We start from the raw sequence: 17,575 nt of genomic DNA on the forward strand, positions 1-17,575 counted from the left end.
ATAAAAAAATGGAGGGCTAGAAGTGGATGGGATTTGCTCACATAGTAAGTAAGTAGCAGAGCCAAAACTTGACCTTCTGGACCAGCTTTCACTTCTAGCCATTTCGGGTTGCTGGAGCACATTTCCACCCCAATGACAGCGCTGTCATGAGGATGGTTGTGAAACTGCCGCACTGGTTTCCAGAACCTTCCCAGGAATATCAATGTCTGTGAGCTGTAGCCACCACATCATTCGACTGGAATCGTCTAGATTTGTCAAATAATCTCCTAATTTAAGGCGACCTCGAATCCTGAGCAAAGTGAAATTTACTGACTCTGGCTGGATGTCAACTAGGGTAGATGAGGCAAAAGAGTGGGCGCTCTGAAGGAAAATGAAGAGCCTTCCCTTTGTTCCTTATTTTGGAAATAGGCTTTTCCATTATTTAATGAATAAAGATAGATCTTTTCAGGTCCCTTCTAACCCTGAGAGTCAAGAATCCTCAAAATGTTCTTATAAACCCAAAACAAAAATCAAATTTTGCCCAGTACTCCATAACTTAAAGGAACAATTTCTGCCAATAACTGGTTCTAATTTAGAAAGACACAGGTCCCTGTGGCATGCTCTTGCCCCATCCCAAATTTTGCATGGCAGTTCCTTCTAAAACACTGTGTTTCCTTTCTGCTTGGCCACTTTGCCAAAACACTTTGCCAGGCTGCCTCCTGCCCGGATGTAGTAACTTCGACACCTCCAGGTGGAGGGCTTGCTGGACTACTCTGGAGAAACCCACTTCTGTCAGCAGTGTCCACGCTTCCTGATTATCAGACACACTGCAAAGTCAGTCACCCACTGAAACGGTCTCTCTTCAACTTGCATCAGACCAGAGGATGAGGGGGGAGCCCCAGCAGCGTCAGGAAACGGGGCTGAGCAGAGTGACGCTGTGACTGGCCACTCCACCCCCCCCCCACACACACACACACCACTATCAGAAGATATCTGGGTAAAAAAGAAAGGTAGGAGGAAGGTGCTCTGTTTTAATCAAAATGCCGGGTGACAAACAGGGTGTGGTAAGATCTACACAATCTCACAACGCTGGCAAAAGTGTAATTTGGTACAATTCTAAGGAACCATTTGGGATTACTGTCAGGAATCTTTAAATTTTCCCTACCCAGGAAGTAACACTAAGGACATAATCAGATACAAATATAAAAACTGATGCATAAAAGTTATGGTATAATGGAACAGTATCTAGTCTGGATAGTCATATGGATATATGTAACATTTTATATTCCCTGTAAATGAGAAACAACGATTACTGATGTTTTAATCTACTTCTTGTAGTTGGAATATAGGTGATATTTTATGTGTTGTCTTCCCCTTTATCTTCCAAATCATATGATAAACACATAAAATGTCTACAATCAGAAAAAATTAAATGCTATAATTTTTAAAAAGCAAAGTTGACCATGCAGCTTGAAACTACCAAAATGCAAGCCCTTTATCCTGAGCCTAACTCAAAAATATCATCTCATGGCCTCACTGTTGACGATGGCAAGCCAGGCTTCTCTGGGCTGAGGGTCCCTGAACTGGCAGGGGAAACAAATGTCGGGGCGGGAGGGGCCCCCTGCCTGACGAAGGAGAAGCATGCTCGCTGTCTGACAACTCCTGGGCCAACGCAGGAAGCAGGAACCCAGTCAGCAAAAGGCAAACACTCCACACATGTCCATCCAAACCCTTGACTCCAGAGAGTCCCCCACCACAGCAGCACCCTAGCCGGGGCACCCCACACCACAGCAAGGATGCAGGCCTCTGCTCCCATGGCAACCCCTCTGCCCTCTCCCTCACCCATAGAGAAAGACTGTCTAGTCCACTGTCCTACTGCACTGGGGGGTAAAGCATGAGGAAGGTACTGGCTAGCCTACCCCGGGTCTTGGTGATCCAGGAACATGAAGACAGCTCAGAGTTTACTGCAAGCATGGATTCCTCTTTCCACCTCTGACTTTTGTATCTGCGCTCATTTTCCCTTTTAGTGGTCATTTATTCAACAAATACCACGAGTGCTTACCAAGGGTCACTCATCGAACTAGCCCTGGGTTCCCACCCTCACTCCCTCTTGTCTTCTCCCAGTCTACTCTCCACATCACTTCTCTGCTAAAACACCCCCATGGCACCTGGAAGAAAATCTGACCTCCTTATTGAGGTTCTCAGGGCCCTAACGTGACCCTGCCACTGTGGCCGTCCTTCTCTCCAATCCTAAAACATCCACGCTTGTTCTGGCCGTAGGGCATTTCGCTGCCTGGAAGGCTGGTCCCACTAGAGGCAGGGGGACACCATGCACCTGGTCTCTAAGACAGGGAGGAGTTTGCATGTAGAAACAGCCGTCTAGTGTGACTGATTAGAAGAGGGGAGTGGAACAAGAAGGGGCCACAGGGTTGGCAGGGTCAGATCCTGTGGACCCTGCATTCCAGCAGGGAGTCTGGATTTTATTCTAAGTACAATGCAAAGCCTTTGGAGGGTTTTCAGCCTGATCGTGAGGTGACCTGAATTACATCTTAAGAAGATGACTTGGGCTTTTGCGAGTGCGGATTAGAGGGAGAGCAGGAGTGGATGCAGGGAGAACAGAAAAGAGTAGTGGAGACAAAGAGGGCAGATTCGTGATATATTCTAGAAACAGAATCAACTGGAGTTGGAAACAAACAAACAAAAAAATGTCGAGGGTGAGGAAAGGAGAGGAATGGAGGGTGGCTTCTAGACTTCTCATTTAAGTGATCAGGTGGATCGTGGTGCCAGTGCCTGACATGGGAAGCGTGGGGAGTTGACTGGTTCAGGCGGTGGTGTCAAGAGTTCTGGCTCACTCTGATTTGCCTTTCAAGTCCCTCTTAAACGTGGCCCAAGGAAGTCCACACTGGCTGTCTCCTTGCGCTCTTCAAGGCTCCCCTACACCTCTCAGAATCAAATCCAGTGGCCTTTCCTCAGGCTTCACACTCCCCGTCTCCCTTTTCCTTTTAACTTGGACAGGGCCCGGATGAGATGACCGTCTTCAATGACTCCAGTGATTGTGGAGCCTAACTAGTCTCCCCAAGGCCTCTCCCCTCCTCAGCCCCCGGCTTCCTGGCTATGGACCGCCTCCATTTAAAAAGTCTTGAGCTTTTCAATATTTGGAATTTTGCTGATGCCAATACCCTCCCCACCTCTGTGTGTGTCCACACCTAGGCAACTCCTTCCTTCTCCCTAACGTTTCCCCGGCTCCCCACGCCAGGAGCCCCCCACTTCTGCCTGCTGCAGCCTGTCTCTACCCACACCATTCCCTAGGTCAGGATGCTCTTCTCATGACATTCACTTATGAATCACTAAGGTATCATTTCACTTTTTACAGTTTTGATGTTTGTGTCCCCGACAGACTACCCGTTCCCTGGAGGCATCACACATAGACTTGCCCTACAACCTGCACACCGCCTGGCACAGCTCCTCATCCACAGAAAGGGCTCTGTAAATACGTGCGGACTTACAAATCAGTCGAACATAACGCAGAATGAACCATCTGCCACACTCCAGCAGAAGGGGGGAAAAAGACAGGATAGAAACATCTTTGTTTCTGTACGCAAGATGAACGAAGAGGGTGAAAGAGGGCATAGATGTTAAAAAGAAAACAGTTTTAGAGGATCTGAATAGGGGCAGCATTTAACCTCTCCTCCTAGGGACCAGGTATTCATAACAACTGCCTCATAGTATCAGCCATGTTCCCAGGAGAACATGTTCCCAGCCCGTTAAGAGCGTTACTAATTCATTTTAGTTTGGTTGGTAATTAACATAGCTACCTCTGGATTCACACCCTTCAAATAGGGCGTCATTCACCATCTCACTATAAAATACCATTTTATATACGTATAAAGACATGTGGTCTTGCCTTGAGCAATTTCCCCCAAAATTGATTTTGCATCTCTGCTCTGTCGGGAGTCTCCATTACCACTGCCATCTCTGCATCCCATCTCTCACTCAATCCTAGTCCCTACTCTCAAAAAAGAAAAGAAGAAGAAGAATGCACTGAACAGGATCTTAGAGATCTAGAACAACTCTCACCCTACGATACCAATGAGAAAACAGACGCTGCATGACATTGTGGAAAGAGCAAATCAATTTGGTCAAATCGATTTAAATTCTGCCTCCTCCATCTACAGCGTGATCTAACCTCACCACGCTTCGGTTTCCATGGCTGTAAAAGAGAAATAACACCTCTCACAGGATTGTTTTGAGAGTTAACTGGGGTGCGAAACGTGAAAGCAATGACCACACTGAGATGCTCAAAGGTCTGAAGTCCAAAGAGAGACCAATACTAATCTCCTTCCCTATTACTTCCCTAGAATTCTTTGAAGGCAGGAACATATATTACAGCTGAAACCACCCATTTATACAAAAGGAGCCTGGGGGCAGAGGGGAAGCCACTGAGGGAGGCAGTAAGTGACAAGCGAAACCTCAACTGCCATCTGTTCTTTGCTTTCCTTCTGAGCATCTCTGAGACAAGTTAAGTCCAAGAACACTGTTTTCAGCAGGCAGGGCTGCTGGAAGGCAGAGGGGATCTCTAGGAGGGAAGGGGCTCCTTCCCCAGCTCTCCAGGACTAGGAATGCAGTCACTGCCCAGCTGGGCATCAAACACCTTTCATTCTCCCTCTACCCACACCATTTAGCTCTTGGAGAAAATTCCAGTTCAGCATTTGCACACATGCCGAGGGAAGCAATAAAAGGGTTTTTGCAAGGTTCAAAGGATGTGGCTTTTAAACATACACAAGGACGGACAGTCCCTTTCCCCCCACCCCTCCTTCTATTTGGGGCACCCTCCATCAAAGCAGGCGGGCTTCTCAGGAATCCCCACCACCCCCTCTCCCCCAGCCTTGGCTACTGCGGAAATCCTAGAGGAGAACCCCTCTCCCTTGCCTGCAGGGCAAGCTCTTGCCCAACCAGGGTCTTCACTGCCTTGTGTAATGGTTTTCCCAGCAGCTACAGCTAAATGGTAAAGTTGGCCCACAAAGTTACAGCAATTCAGGGGACAGCTATGTAACAGCCCAGAAGGGGCTGGGCCCACAGTGCTTCCTTTACTCTAGGGAGTTGCATTTTTCTAAGATTATTCCTTGGGCTGGCTGCTCAGCCACTCAGCGTCATTTCCCCTTTGGGTGGGAAAGTTCTTTCCTTCTGCAATGATTTTCATTATGACTTAAGCCTTCTTCCCCCCTGTCATCTGCAGATCTCACAAGTAAAGCATGGCCTATAAATTGCAAAAATCGAGGCATATAAAAATCAGCTTAGAACTGTGGCTTGGAAGCCCCAAATTGTTTAAAAAACACCAAGAAAAAGAAAACCTCCAGGACTTGGCATCCTATCTCCACTGGCTGAATCAACAGCAAGTTCAGCTGAACAGCCAGCATGTGACAGGTGGGTGTGAAAGCCTAACAATGGCTACAATGGCTATGGGGGGGGGGGGCCTGCTGTCCTGAGACTTGCAGTCTAATGCAGGCGAACAACCCACAGACAGAATGTACGCAAGGGTTTCTCAACAATGAGAACCTCCAACTCTGCCAAGAGGAGGAAAAGGGCTAGAAAAGGCCCCACGGTAGAAAAGGACGTCTCTGCTCCCTGCGACTGACACTCATGTATTTGGAAGCCTAAGCCATGAGTGCCAGGCACTGACCACTAGCACCCCGGCAGACTACAGGCAATTTCCCCAACAATCAAATGAAGTACATTATTTGTAAGACCTTGGGCTCATTACCAGCAGGAGGGAGCAGCGCCCCAACACAAAAAACGTTGGTCCGCAGCCTAGATGGCCATCTGTCAGGGGTGATGAAAGGGCAGATATCCACATGGGACGCAGAGTGGACCAGAGGGCCTCGGGAAGCCTTTTTAGCATGGAGACTTTGCTGCTGTAGGAGAGAACTGATTGTACCTTGTGATACATGGTAACCAATCAAAGAGGATCCAAAGAAAATCCTCAGAGGTTATTAGGAAACTCAGACTCACTGAAATCATGTAATGTTGGCTTTCTTGTTCATTGTTTCTTTTTCCCTCGAGTGACACTGTTTGAGCCACCACTGGAAAACAAGCACAGGTCATGCCTGAATCCTCAGTCATGTTAGTAGCTTCTAGCAGTTTTCAACAGGTAATTGATTTCTCTGTTCTAATCTCACGGTTCTAACATCCCGCCTGAGATCTACCCTTAGATCCGCTGAACAGCAGACACTCCTTGGGGACACCAGGAAGAGACCCTCTTAGATAAGGGAAGTTTTGGACTACTCCGCCTCTTGCCTACCTGCTCTCTGGGATTCTCACCCGCATTCCTCCCGATCTCAAGCACCGAAGGCCTCCATCCCTCTCATCTCCCAAAATAAATCAAATTGGGAAGGTTGTAAAGCCAAGATTAGCAGCATTACCTGCGGCACCTGTGAGGAAAGGTGGGTCACTTAAGGCAGAGGGGAGAAGAGTCCCTGACTAGCAAAGGAGATCAGCCTCAGTTTTTATTTGCAGATTCCCCTAAGTCAGTTTCCTCCAATGTCCCTCTCCCTGTAACACATGGGTCTCTGTGACCTGTGGGGATTCCCAGCCATGACAAGGAAGGAGATTCAAGTGTCAGCCTCATCCTGCCAGGGACCCGGCACGGCAGCATCCCTCCCACCCATCCCCTAACAAGTTGGGGTTCCACAGCTAAGAAAGGCTGATTACCAGCTAGACAAACCTGCCTTCAGTTCCTGGGAGTTTCCTCTGAAATGGCCTCAATCCCCTGCATTCCACTTTCCATTTAGAAAACTCACAAAATACTAGTGTCCTGGCATTACTTTTCTAGTGCGAGAAAGGCAGGAAATGTTCTCTTTTGTGTTCTTGAATCCTTCCCGTGGAACTTAAAACGATATATGTGGTAAGTCATCTAAAATCAGAGTCACCGTGGGTGTCTCCAGTAGGTCTTTTGAAGTTTCTTTTTCCTCTCCTTCCCCTTACTGTTCCTCAATTTCTCAATCTTGTGCAGGGTGATTTAGAAATTCACAAGGACAATGCAGTTTGCAATGATGGGAGTACTACTGAATTTGGAATTTTTTACTGGAGGATCTGATTATTTCTAAAAAATGTTTTCTTATTTAATTAGAGACAGCATCCCTAGCTTAAACAAAGCATGCTAATTCCTATACCAGAAAGTTTGTGTGATCTGAAAAACTTAAATGAAGTGTCAACTAGGAAGATGAAATCTTCTCAACCTTCACCTAAACTCCAAATCAGAACCGAGTGTTGCAAGCAACCTTGCTTCTCCAGATAACTCCAAGAGAGCATCTGCCTTCTGTCACTCACAGGAACGCATTGGCTAACACCACCACATTGCTGAATTTGGTCAAAGTATTTTCCACTATTTTTACTTTCATTTTGTCACATTATCACTAGGAGACTAGGAGGAATTGGGATCAGTACTTCCATGTCACAGATGGAGAAACTGAGATCTAAAGAGGTGATTTTCCCAAGGTCACAATGGTATTATGGTTGGAATTCCACTCAGTTCTCAGCATTTCTCCCAGACCTAAAGAAGGAACTGGATAAAAAGGTCCAGAGGAGAGTGGGCAGGTCCTTCTCTGAGTTCACACACTGCCTATGTATGTAAGGAAAGGGGAGGAAAAGGCTCAGAGGCAGTCCTGTGTCAGCGTCTGCCTTGAAAGGGTTCTACCTTGCAACCCCCAAACTCCACCCCATCCCCCCCAGTCCCTCAGCTTTTAGAGTGAAACTGTAGAATGTTTTGTTCCCAAATACATTCTTTGTCCTTTACAATATCCTAAGGGCTAGAACCCTTAAAAAAACAGTTATTTATATTTGAAAGTCAGGCTCTGCACCTGGAGAGGCCATTTCTGTATATATAGGAAAAGAATGGAATTGGGGAATGGACGTGCCGAAGGTCATCACTCCGTAATGGCAGAGAAACTTTGAAAGGTTTGGGGATTCTCTTCCACTTTTTAAGGGAGGTGTGTATATGGAGGGCTCGGGGGTCCACCAGGTAGATAAGTTTTCTTCCAAGGGGTGGGGGAAAAACAGGATGGTCACACCCCCCAGTCCAGACACCGGCGAAATCTTCTAAGAAACCCACTCCCCACTCCCGCTGCTCTCCCTCCCAGCCCGCACTCAGGGTCCCACGCACGCCGGGGTAAGCGGAGCCCCCATCGGGTGGGGCAGCACCGAGGGGCCTAGGGCGGGGAATGCGGCCCGGGGCGCGCCCACGCCCACAGCCAGTGGCTCGCTCGGCGTCGGGTCCCCGGCTCTCACTCACCCGCGCTCCCGCCTCTCGGGGCCCGGCCCGAGGGTCCCCGCTGCGTCGCGGCGTCTGGCACAAGGGCCGTCTGGTTGGGGCCGGGGGGCGCGGGCCCGCGGTGCTCCCGGGGCGCTGTGGGCGGCGGCGGCTGCAGATCGTGCTCCGGGCCGGGCTCGGGCGGCAGCGGCAGCTCCGCGCCAGCGAGGGGCGCCCCGCTCGGCGTGCTGCGGGCTGGGAAGGGCGGTCGGCCCCGCGTCCCGGGGGCGGTCGGCGGCAGCAGCAGCAGCAGCAGCGGCAGCAGCAGCGGCGGCCACCGCGAGGCGCGCGGCGAGGCCATGGTGGCGGCGCCCGCCCGCGCTCACATGCCCGGCGCGCGGGGTCGGCGCGGGGCGGCCGCGGGTGCGAGGGAAGCGGGCAGCGGATGCCGTGTAGAACCCGGGAAGTCAGTGAAGTGAGGCTGCGAGCACAGTCCCCGCCTCAAAAGTTGTGGGGAGCCGCGGGAGGGCGGCCGGGGGCCTGGCGGGCGCGGCGGAGGCGGCCCCGGCGCCGCTACATGCTAATTAGCCCGGGCGGGTCGCGGGGCGGGAGGCTCCTCCGCGGGTTGACATCACCCGCCGAGCGCGGCCCGGCTGGGGGGCGGGGAGAGGGCAGGAAGGGGGCGGGGGACGGCGCCCGCAGAGCGGCCGGCCTGGGACCGCCGGGTGACCGCCACAGAACCAGTCAACTTTGGACACACAGACACACACACACACACGGGCGCGCGCGCGCGCGCACACACACGTATTGCTTTGCCATTTGGAGAAAAATTAGAAAAACCTAGTCTTCCGAATCGGGAACCAGAATTACCAACTCCTTAAATGCACAGTTAATCGGTGAAAAGCAGGTGCTGGGTTATGTGATTAGCACTAACTAGATTAAACAAAGTGCTTTGATATGCGAGAGAAGTAGAGCCTGCGCCCCTGCTCTGCACCCTGCCTCCTCACTGTCCCCCACTAATTTGAAGCCCCCATCCGCTTCCCCCCACTACTTTTCCAGGCCTCAGGGATTGGCGCTGAGTTCGCTGTTGCCAAACCTAACACCTCGCCCTGCAGCCAACGCGGGAGTCATCCTTCCCCGCGCCCTCTCAAGCCTGGATTCCATCCCCATCCACCACTGCCTTTGGCTCACACCAGAGTTCTGCAGAAATGTCACCACCAGGACACCCAAACAGGCCGCAGGGAAAAGAAAACTGTGAATTCAGGCACGGCTAGGGCAAACTCATAACCAGGAAAAGGTTTGCAGATCGCAAATTCAACAAAACGACGCACAGAGATTACTGAATTTTAAATGGAAACCCTCAGGGGAGAGATGCAAAGATTTAATGTAAACAGATTTTCATGGTAAATAAAGTCTCATTTGTGTCCATATCTCCTCCCTTCCTAATAAATAAATGATAAAATGTCTAAATTGTAGGGCTGCAAGCCTCTACATTTCTAGCTGAAGAGAGGGGCTCAAAAATGGGAAAATAACTTGCTCAAGATTCTGAAGCTAGACCCAAAGACGAAGGGATTTATATGTGAATGACCACGTGGCATCATTAATTCTGGTCCCATGCAGAATTTGCAATAATCCAGACAATGTCTCAACTGAAATGAATACTGGAACTCCTTGGGGATCTCGTCAGTTCCATTAGGGACCCCTGTCTGACCACCAGATGTTCAGGAAACTGTTCAGGCCTGTCTCTCCACCCCATTTCTCTGCTCCTTTCAATTGCTGTTCTCCAGAGCTCCATGACCCACCAGATCGTGGTGTCCAGGGCAGCTGCTGATGGACCTAGGCCTACTTTCTGGTGACTCAGTCCGAGTGAGTCACTGGGCAGAAAACGTAAGGATGCTCTGTATAAACAAGCTCACCTTAAATATAGGAGTGAAGAGTAACAATTTGATTTTATAAGAACCACAAAATAAACCCAAGTTTCCAGGGCTCTACCATAGAATTTCCAGGTCTTTCCAAGAAAGTACCATACAATGATCCCCCTGTAGGTAACTTGGTTTGTTCTCATGGCTCCAGGTCAACTTCTCTGGATCCTGCTCTCCCATTAACAGGCAGGACTACCCAGCTGCCCAGACGCTGCCAGACAAGCCCCAACAAGCCAAAACACGTCTGGTCACTGCCTCTCCCTCCCTTCCTCAGAGAACATTTCTCAGAGCACAGGGTACCATCCCAGGCAACCAGTCACGCTCAAGGGTTTCATGGTCCTTACAGGCTTCTCATGTAGATTTAGAGATCCCACTAAAGACTCTGCCTTCACTACCAAGGCCCAAGGAGCAAATGTGGATCTGCCACACTCATGTCCCTCCCCTTTAGGCGTCCAGAGTCCTCTCCCTCTAATCTTCTCTCTGCCTTCTGAGAGAAATGACCAACTTTGGGCCAGCTGGTTAGGGCTTAACCTGAAGAGGGGGAGACACAGGAGAACCTGGAAAGATGGATGGATCACAGTAAAGATGGACTCCAACACTTTTTCATCTCCTCCTAGGACAGAACAAGAGAAAACAGCAAGAGAGAGTTGGAGGCAGAGAGAACCTTGAAAAGAATAGTCAACTGGTCTTGGGCCCCTTGCTTCTTGTCCTGACTCTACTACTGTTTAACTGTGACCTGTGCCTCAGTTTCCTCATCTGTAAAATAAAGATTGTCCTAGATAACTGTGAAGGAGTTCTCCAGCTCTAGTGTTTTAGGGTTCAGTAAAGACCTAACACAGTAGCAAGGAGGTATGAAACAGGTGTATAAGGACATTTGCAGTGTTTCCTTTCCAAAGGGATAAATCAGATAACATCTCAGATCCTTTCCAGCCCTGGGAGTCTATTGATCTAGAATGAAACAGGCAGGAAGCCAGCTCAGATCACATTTCTGGACTGAGTTAGGAGTCAGGCATTCCTAAACTCTTCAGAGGGGTGAGTGGGAACACCCCAAAGTGGTTGACAGTGAAATCAGCAGTGAGCCCAGTGTCTCCACTACCCAATACTGTATGTAGTCAGAGCTTTTGCAGAGACTTTCCTGTCTCTGTGTTAGTTAGATTAGGTTTAGGCTAGGCTGTAGTAACAAATAGGCACCCCAAATGCAGCAGCTTTACAGGATAGATGTTTTATTCTTCTTGTTCACTTAACAGCCTTAGACACTGATGTGCAGGTCAGTGGGGTGGTTCCTCTCCATACAGTCTTTCAGGGATCCACACTATGGCAGCCCTGCCATTCTCTAACGTATGGCTTCCAAAGTTGCCCTTGGAATTGACATCCCAATCAGCCAGAGGTGAAAACAACATGGAGGTGTGAACATAGGAGGTTTTAATGGGCCAGGCCTGAAAGGAGCATGCTTCGCTTCTTCTTATATCTCACTGGAGAGAACATGGTCACATGCCTCACCAAACTGCAAAGGTATATGGGAAATATAGTCTAGCCATGAAGGCAAACAAGGGATTTGGGTAGACAGCTAGCAGTCTCTGCCCTGCCGCTTGATATCAATAAGGCAGGGAAAGGAAAGGGAGCGTAAAGAAGATTCATCTCTCTGGCCTCAGTTTCCTCCTTCATAAAACAAGGATGACAAGTCAGATGATGTCTCAGTGCCCATCTGCTTTAACATTCTGTGGATCCAAGAGGTGATGACATGTGCTTCTGCACCAAAGCAAACAAGCCTGCGGGCTCCTGCTGGGCACGTCCTTGGCCCGAGGAGTCCCTCTCTGCTGACTGGTCTGCCTGGTGGACCCTGTAGAGAAGACCTTGGGTTATCTCCAAGTTCTGTTCCTGAGCTGTTCTCACTCCTCGGCCGAGTCGAACGATCTCTATCGACCTCAGTCTCCCCAACTGTACAGTGGGGAGAAAAATCATTATTCTTCACTGCTTCCTGGGGTTGGTCTGAGGATATGATGAGCTCACTCTCTGGAAGGTACCAGGAGTTCTCTGACTGAAGCGCTTCACACGATGCTCTTACTGTAACCAGAGCCTTTAATAACACTGCATTCTGACCCGACCGGAAGTGTGCTCAGTTCCTGAGGACAGTGCCCCTGTAGGATTTGTGGCGGTGTGGGTGGCACTGCGAAGACTGGGGTGCAGTGGTCACTGCACAGCAGTAACATTACAGGGCTGGGATCAGCGAGGGCTGAGCAGTCAGTCACAGACACCTGGATGAACTTCATCTGGGGGTGGTGAGCTGGGCCCAGGCATCGCTGTGTCCTCTGGCCTGCTCCTCTGCTATGTGCTCATCATCCTGTTACACCCTGGATCTGTTTACTCATCCTCTCATCTGCTTGTCCCCTCCCACCCCCAATATGAGCTGCTTTCTGGGAAGTTCTGTGCCTTATTCATCTTTGTATCCTCAGGACACAACATAGTAGCTTCTTTGTTTTATTCAGTCATTCAACTCATATTTACTAAGGAACTACTTTGCGCCTGGCACTGTGCTAGATGTTGGATGTGTCTCAGACTATATAGAGCTGAAAGGTTTAGAGAAGACAGACAGTAATCAAATGTAAATGTATCACTGTGGAAAGTGCTCTAAAGCACAGCACTAGGGAGGGGGTGTTGAGTTTCCCTGTGAACATGAGATAGAGCCACAATCTGAAAGCTTAATATGTAGGCTATTGATCAGGCAAAGGAGAGTGGGAAGAGTATGTGCCAAGGCCCTGAGGCAGGAGGGATTGAGATACATGTAAAGGACTAATAGAAAGCCAATGTGACTGGAGCATAAAGGGATCACCTAGGGAAGAGAGTGAAGCTAGAGGCAACCACATCAAGCAGGCCCTAACAGCCTATTTTAAAGATTTTTGCTTTATCTTAAAAATTGAGGGAAGTCATTTTAAGATCGTAAGTTGTGAAGGTAGGGTAAGGCGGGAGTTGGAGAAGAAAAGGCAGTGAAGAGTGACAGCATTTGCAATTGGAAACCATCATTCTGACTATAATAACGGGAATGATTTAGAAACAAGAGGTGATTCCTGAACTCTTAAGAGTCCAAGTGAGAAATGATCATTCCTGGACAAGGATGATAGAAATGAGTTCAGAGAAGCACATGGGTGTGAGATTGTAGGAGGTGAAATCCACAAGGTATGGAGGATGAGGAAGAGAGGTCAAAGATTTCCTGAGTTTCTAGTCCTCATGATTGAATGGATGGTGGCAGTCACAAGGAGAGAGAACAGTGGATGAGAACTAGATGTGTGAGGTCAAGATCATTAACTTTGTTGTGGACTTGGGTCTAGGGTGACTTTGAAACATCTAAGGGGCAATGTCAAGCGTGCATTTAGATCGACAGACTTGGAGCTGAGAGGAGAGGTTCTAGTTTGAGGTCTAGACCTGCATAGGAGGGAGTAGTGAGATCACCTTGGGAAAAGAGTACTGTAGTATTGAAGAGAGTCTAAAAGTGAGCCCTGAGGACACAGCATGAGATGGCTGCTGAGAAGAGACTCCACCTCAGAGGAGATTAGGAAGGAGCCCCGGGACGTGGGAGGAAATCCAGGAGAAAGTGATGTCACGGAAGCAAAGGGAAAGAGGTTATGATTAACAGTGTGTAACGCTGCCAAAAGGTCAAGTAAGGTGAAGACAGAAACTATCCATTGGTTTTAGCAACACGAAAGTCACTGGCGACCATAAGAAGAAAGGTTTCAACGGAGTGATTGAAGCAGAAGCGACAATGGAGCAACTTGGGGAGTGAAGAAACCAAGCTGGTCGCGATACCTTTGCAAGAGGGTTTGGCTTTGAAGGGGAAGAGTGGGTTAGCACAGCAACTACAGAGGAATATAGGTGGTGAGAAGTTGTTCTTGTTTTTAGTGGGGGAATATGAACACAGAAAGGGTCTGCTTAGGAGAGAGAAAATCAGAGGTCTATGAAAGAGATAAGATGGTGGACGTGATAAGATTTCTGAGAAGCAGGAGGGGTGGAGGGACTGGCCTTGGGAGGGGAACAGAGGAGAGAGTAGCACAGGGAAGGGGTCTGGATTTCTGTCTAAGGACTTCAATTTTTTTTGTAAAGTAGGAGATAGGCTATTTACTGAGAGTGGAGGGGCTGAAAGGGGTTGGGCCTGAGGGATGTGAAATTTTGAAGAACATAATACATACGTTTTCTAGGGCTGCTTTAACAAAGTACCACATACATGGTGGTTTTAAACAACAGAAGTTTATCCTCTCGCAGATCTGGGGGCTGAAAGTCCAAAATCAAGCTGTTAGCAGGGCCATGCTCTCCCCAAAGGCTCTGGGAGAAAATTCTTCCTTGCCTCCTAATTTCTGGGGGTTGCTGGCAATCCTTAGTGTCCCTCGGCTTATAAATGCATCACTCCACTCTGTGTCTATGTCTTTACAGGGCCCTCTGATTGGATTTTTAGGGCCCAACCTAATTCAGTATGATCTCATTTTAACCTGACTACATCTGCAAACCTCTTTTTAAATAAAATCACATTCACAGGTACCAGGGGTTAGGGCTCGAACTTATCTTTTCAGGTACACAATTCTAGCCACTCCAATGAAGATGTTTAGAAATAGTTGTAGAGAGTGAGAGAAATGTGCTAGAATGCCAGCCCTGTCCAGAGCGCACAGAGATTAATGGAGTATGTCCTGCAGCACCCGCTGTTCCCAACTTGCTCCTCCAGCATCCAGCATCCTTGGCCTGAGCTGGGGCACCTCTGCCCTCTCCCACTTCAGGGTAGATGCCGTCCCACCAGGAACAAAGATGTCTGACCTCTCTTGACCCGTCCTCCTGTCCCATCTCAGTCTCAGTCTCTGCAATCCACTTGGTCCTTTTCTCTGCTCAGTGATACATCAAGAAGAAGCTGCAGAGCTGGCCTGACAGCACCAGGGTTATAACAGAAGAGAGAATTCAAGCCTCCGTGGAACACTTGCTACACCTGCACTGTTTTGTTCAGAGCTCCAGAAAACAGAATGCCATGGGATTTTAACACAAGAACTGAAGGAATAAACCCGTTTCCCTCCCGAAACATTTGACCTCCCGAAAGAAGCCTTACTGTCCCTTTTCTGGAATGTCAGGAATGGTGTCATTTTGTCCAGTCTGAGCAGGGCTGCTTGCTAGATAGACCCCAAGCTGAGGACCTCTTGCTGCGTCTTTACTGGCTGGTGCAGGGTTCCAGAGACATTCGCCTTGGAGGGCCAGGGTGAGGATGTAAACACTGGAAGCCACTGCCAGCAGGCTAGGACCTCCTTCAGGGAGGAAGGCTTGCTCATGGGTTGGCCAGGTCCCAAGCGTCATGTACAGCAATCCTGAGTTCCAACTTAGACAGCTTGGGGTGGGTCCTCGAATGACCTTCCGTTTCTTGTCTGCCCATCTAAGAGAACCGTTCCATTCCGAACTACATTCCTCTGATAAAATCGGTTACACACTGTAAACGTCAATGAGCCAGGAACAATCTCCGACACAATAGGGTTCTGATAAAATGGTCTTATTTTGCGAAAGCTTCCAGCATGAAAAATCCTCCCCAAAGCAACCAGGGGAATTCCTGGGATGCCAGGACACTGGGCAAAGTGGCCAGGGCCCGGGAAGAAGAGAAAACCCAGAGGTGAAGTTCCCACTGTGGGCAGAGGGGCCTGGGTTTTCAGGCATCATTTCATTCAGTTGGTCATCAAACCCATATTTGATGAGTACTTCCCAAGTGCCAGGCCCTGATCCAAAGTCACTGGGAGGGCAGTGTCTTCCTGTGACTGCAAAGCTCCCCTGCCTTTCACAAAGCAGTGATACCTCGCTCCCCTCACGTGGTCCAGGTGAGCAATCAGGTACATTGTCCACACCTTTACATCTAATCCAGATTCCCCCCTCTCGCTCTTGCTGCTCCTCTCTGCCTCACTCTGTGAGATTGGGGGTTTTCCTCTTGCTCTGGACCCCGATGGGCCCCCCATTCTTTTGGCGTTTCTCTATGTCACTTTCTGTTCGCAGGTATCTTCTTGTGGGGCTGTTTGTGAGTATCTCATTCTCTACTTTTCTTCATGTCTCGCTTTGCATCACCAAGTACCTCCCACTTATCCGTTTCTCTCCGTCTCCATCAGGCTCTTTTCCTCTTTTTATGCCTTTCTTCCAGGCAACTCATCCCCACTGTTTTCCCCTTTTCTTTTATGTTTCTTTTATTTAACTGTTGTACATAACCAAATACATTTTTAAAAAATGTGGAATAAACTGTGGAATAAACTTTTACCTTTTCTGGGTTTCATTCTTTAAAATGGTTGAAGAATATGTGTACTTCTCTGTGTTGTCTGACTTTCTTACAAAAGCACATGCAACTACACATATTTAAAACTTTTTAAATTAAACTATGATGTACATAGAGAAAAGTAGCCCTGTAGGGGGCTATAAACATACCACGCAGAGCTCAGCGAATGTCACTAACAGAACACCTGCAGGGTCAGCACTGAGATGGAAAAATGCCCATGTTCTCTTCCAGTCTTTCTCCCCAACGCAAGTCACTACTATCCGGACTTCTTTCCGCAAAGATTCATATACTTTAATGAAATATGAATTACCTGGTTTTGGATTTTATATCCGTGGGATGCTGTAATGTGTACTCTTGCGTCTGGCTTCTATTGTTCAGCACTGTGATGGTGAGATTCACTCACCGTGTTGCATGTAGTGATATGATAGACTCTTCATTTTCTTCGCTCAGTGGTACCCATGCTAGATCTATTTTCCTTTTTCCGTTAATGGGCATTTGAGTAGTTTCCATTTGCAACTATTACAAATAGCACTGCTATTAACATTCATGTATGTGTCTTTTGATGGCATGTATTACTCTTATAACCAGGAAAGAAAACTATTTCTGTTTGGCAAGATGGAGGTGGCCAAGTGGGATGTATTACAAAAGGGCTCTGGATTAGAAAGCGGAACACATGAGTCCTTGTTCTGGCTTCTCTATTCTCTAGCTCTACAACTTTGAGCCAATCAATTAACTTCAGCGAGTCTCAGTTTTTTCATCTTCAAAAGATGTAATATCTGCCGTTGGTAGGTATTACTATTTCATGGGGTAGCTGTGACAATCAAATAAGACAATAGATATGAGAAAAAAAAGTGTCATGCAAAAAAAAAGTATGTTATTTCTCTTATCAAAGAAAAAATTAAGTAACAATTACATTAGGAGGCTCTTGATTTTTCTGGTTTTAAAACTTTTAAAAAAAAATTGAAACTGTGGCTTTCATTAGACAAAAGATCTCCCCAATCTTTGACCCACACTGGGAAATAAAAGATAAATAAATGTCTCAAAGATAATAAATAATAAATAAAAGATCATAAATGTCCCAGAATGTCCTATCTCCAAAGGTCTTTGTTTCATATAAGCAAGTGGGAACGTGTGACCTGTGACATCTTTTGCCCC

At 48.2% G+C, this 17,575-nt stretch overlaps 1 protein-coding gene across 1 annotated transcript in view; it reads right to left on the reverse strand.

Moving 5' to 3' along the window:
* HEG1 (heart development protein with EGF like domains 1) overlaps positions 1–8,585 on the reverse strand; it is an 81,779-nt gene extending 73,194 nt beyond the window's left edge. The window contains exon 1 of the mRNA XM_033127122.1: positions 8,267–8,585. Within this exon, the coding sequence (XP_032983013.1) occupies positions 8,267–8,585 (319 nt within the window). The remainder of the gene's footprint in view (positions 1–8,266) is intronic.
* Positions 8,586–17,575: the final 8,990 nt, after the last annotated feature.

This window comes from Rhinolophus ferrumequinum, chromosome 2 (genome assembly GCF_004115265.2).
Source record: "Rhinolophus ferrumequinum isolate MPI-CBG mRhiFer1 chromosome 2, mRhiFer1_v1.p, whole genome shotgun sequence".
In the NCBI taxonomy this organism is placed as follows: domain Eukaryota; kingdom Metazoa; phylum Chordata; class Mammalia; order Chiroptera; family Rhinolophidae; genus Rhinolophus; species Rhinolophus ferrumequinum.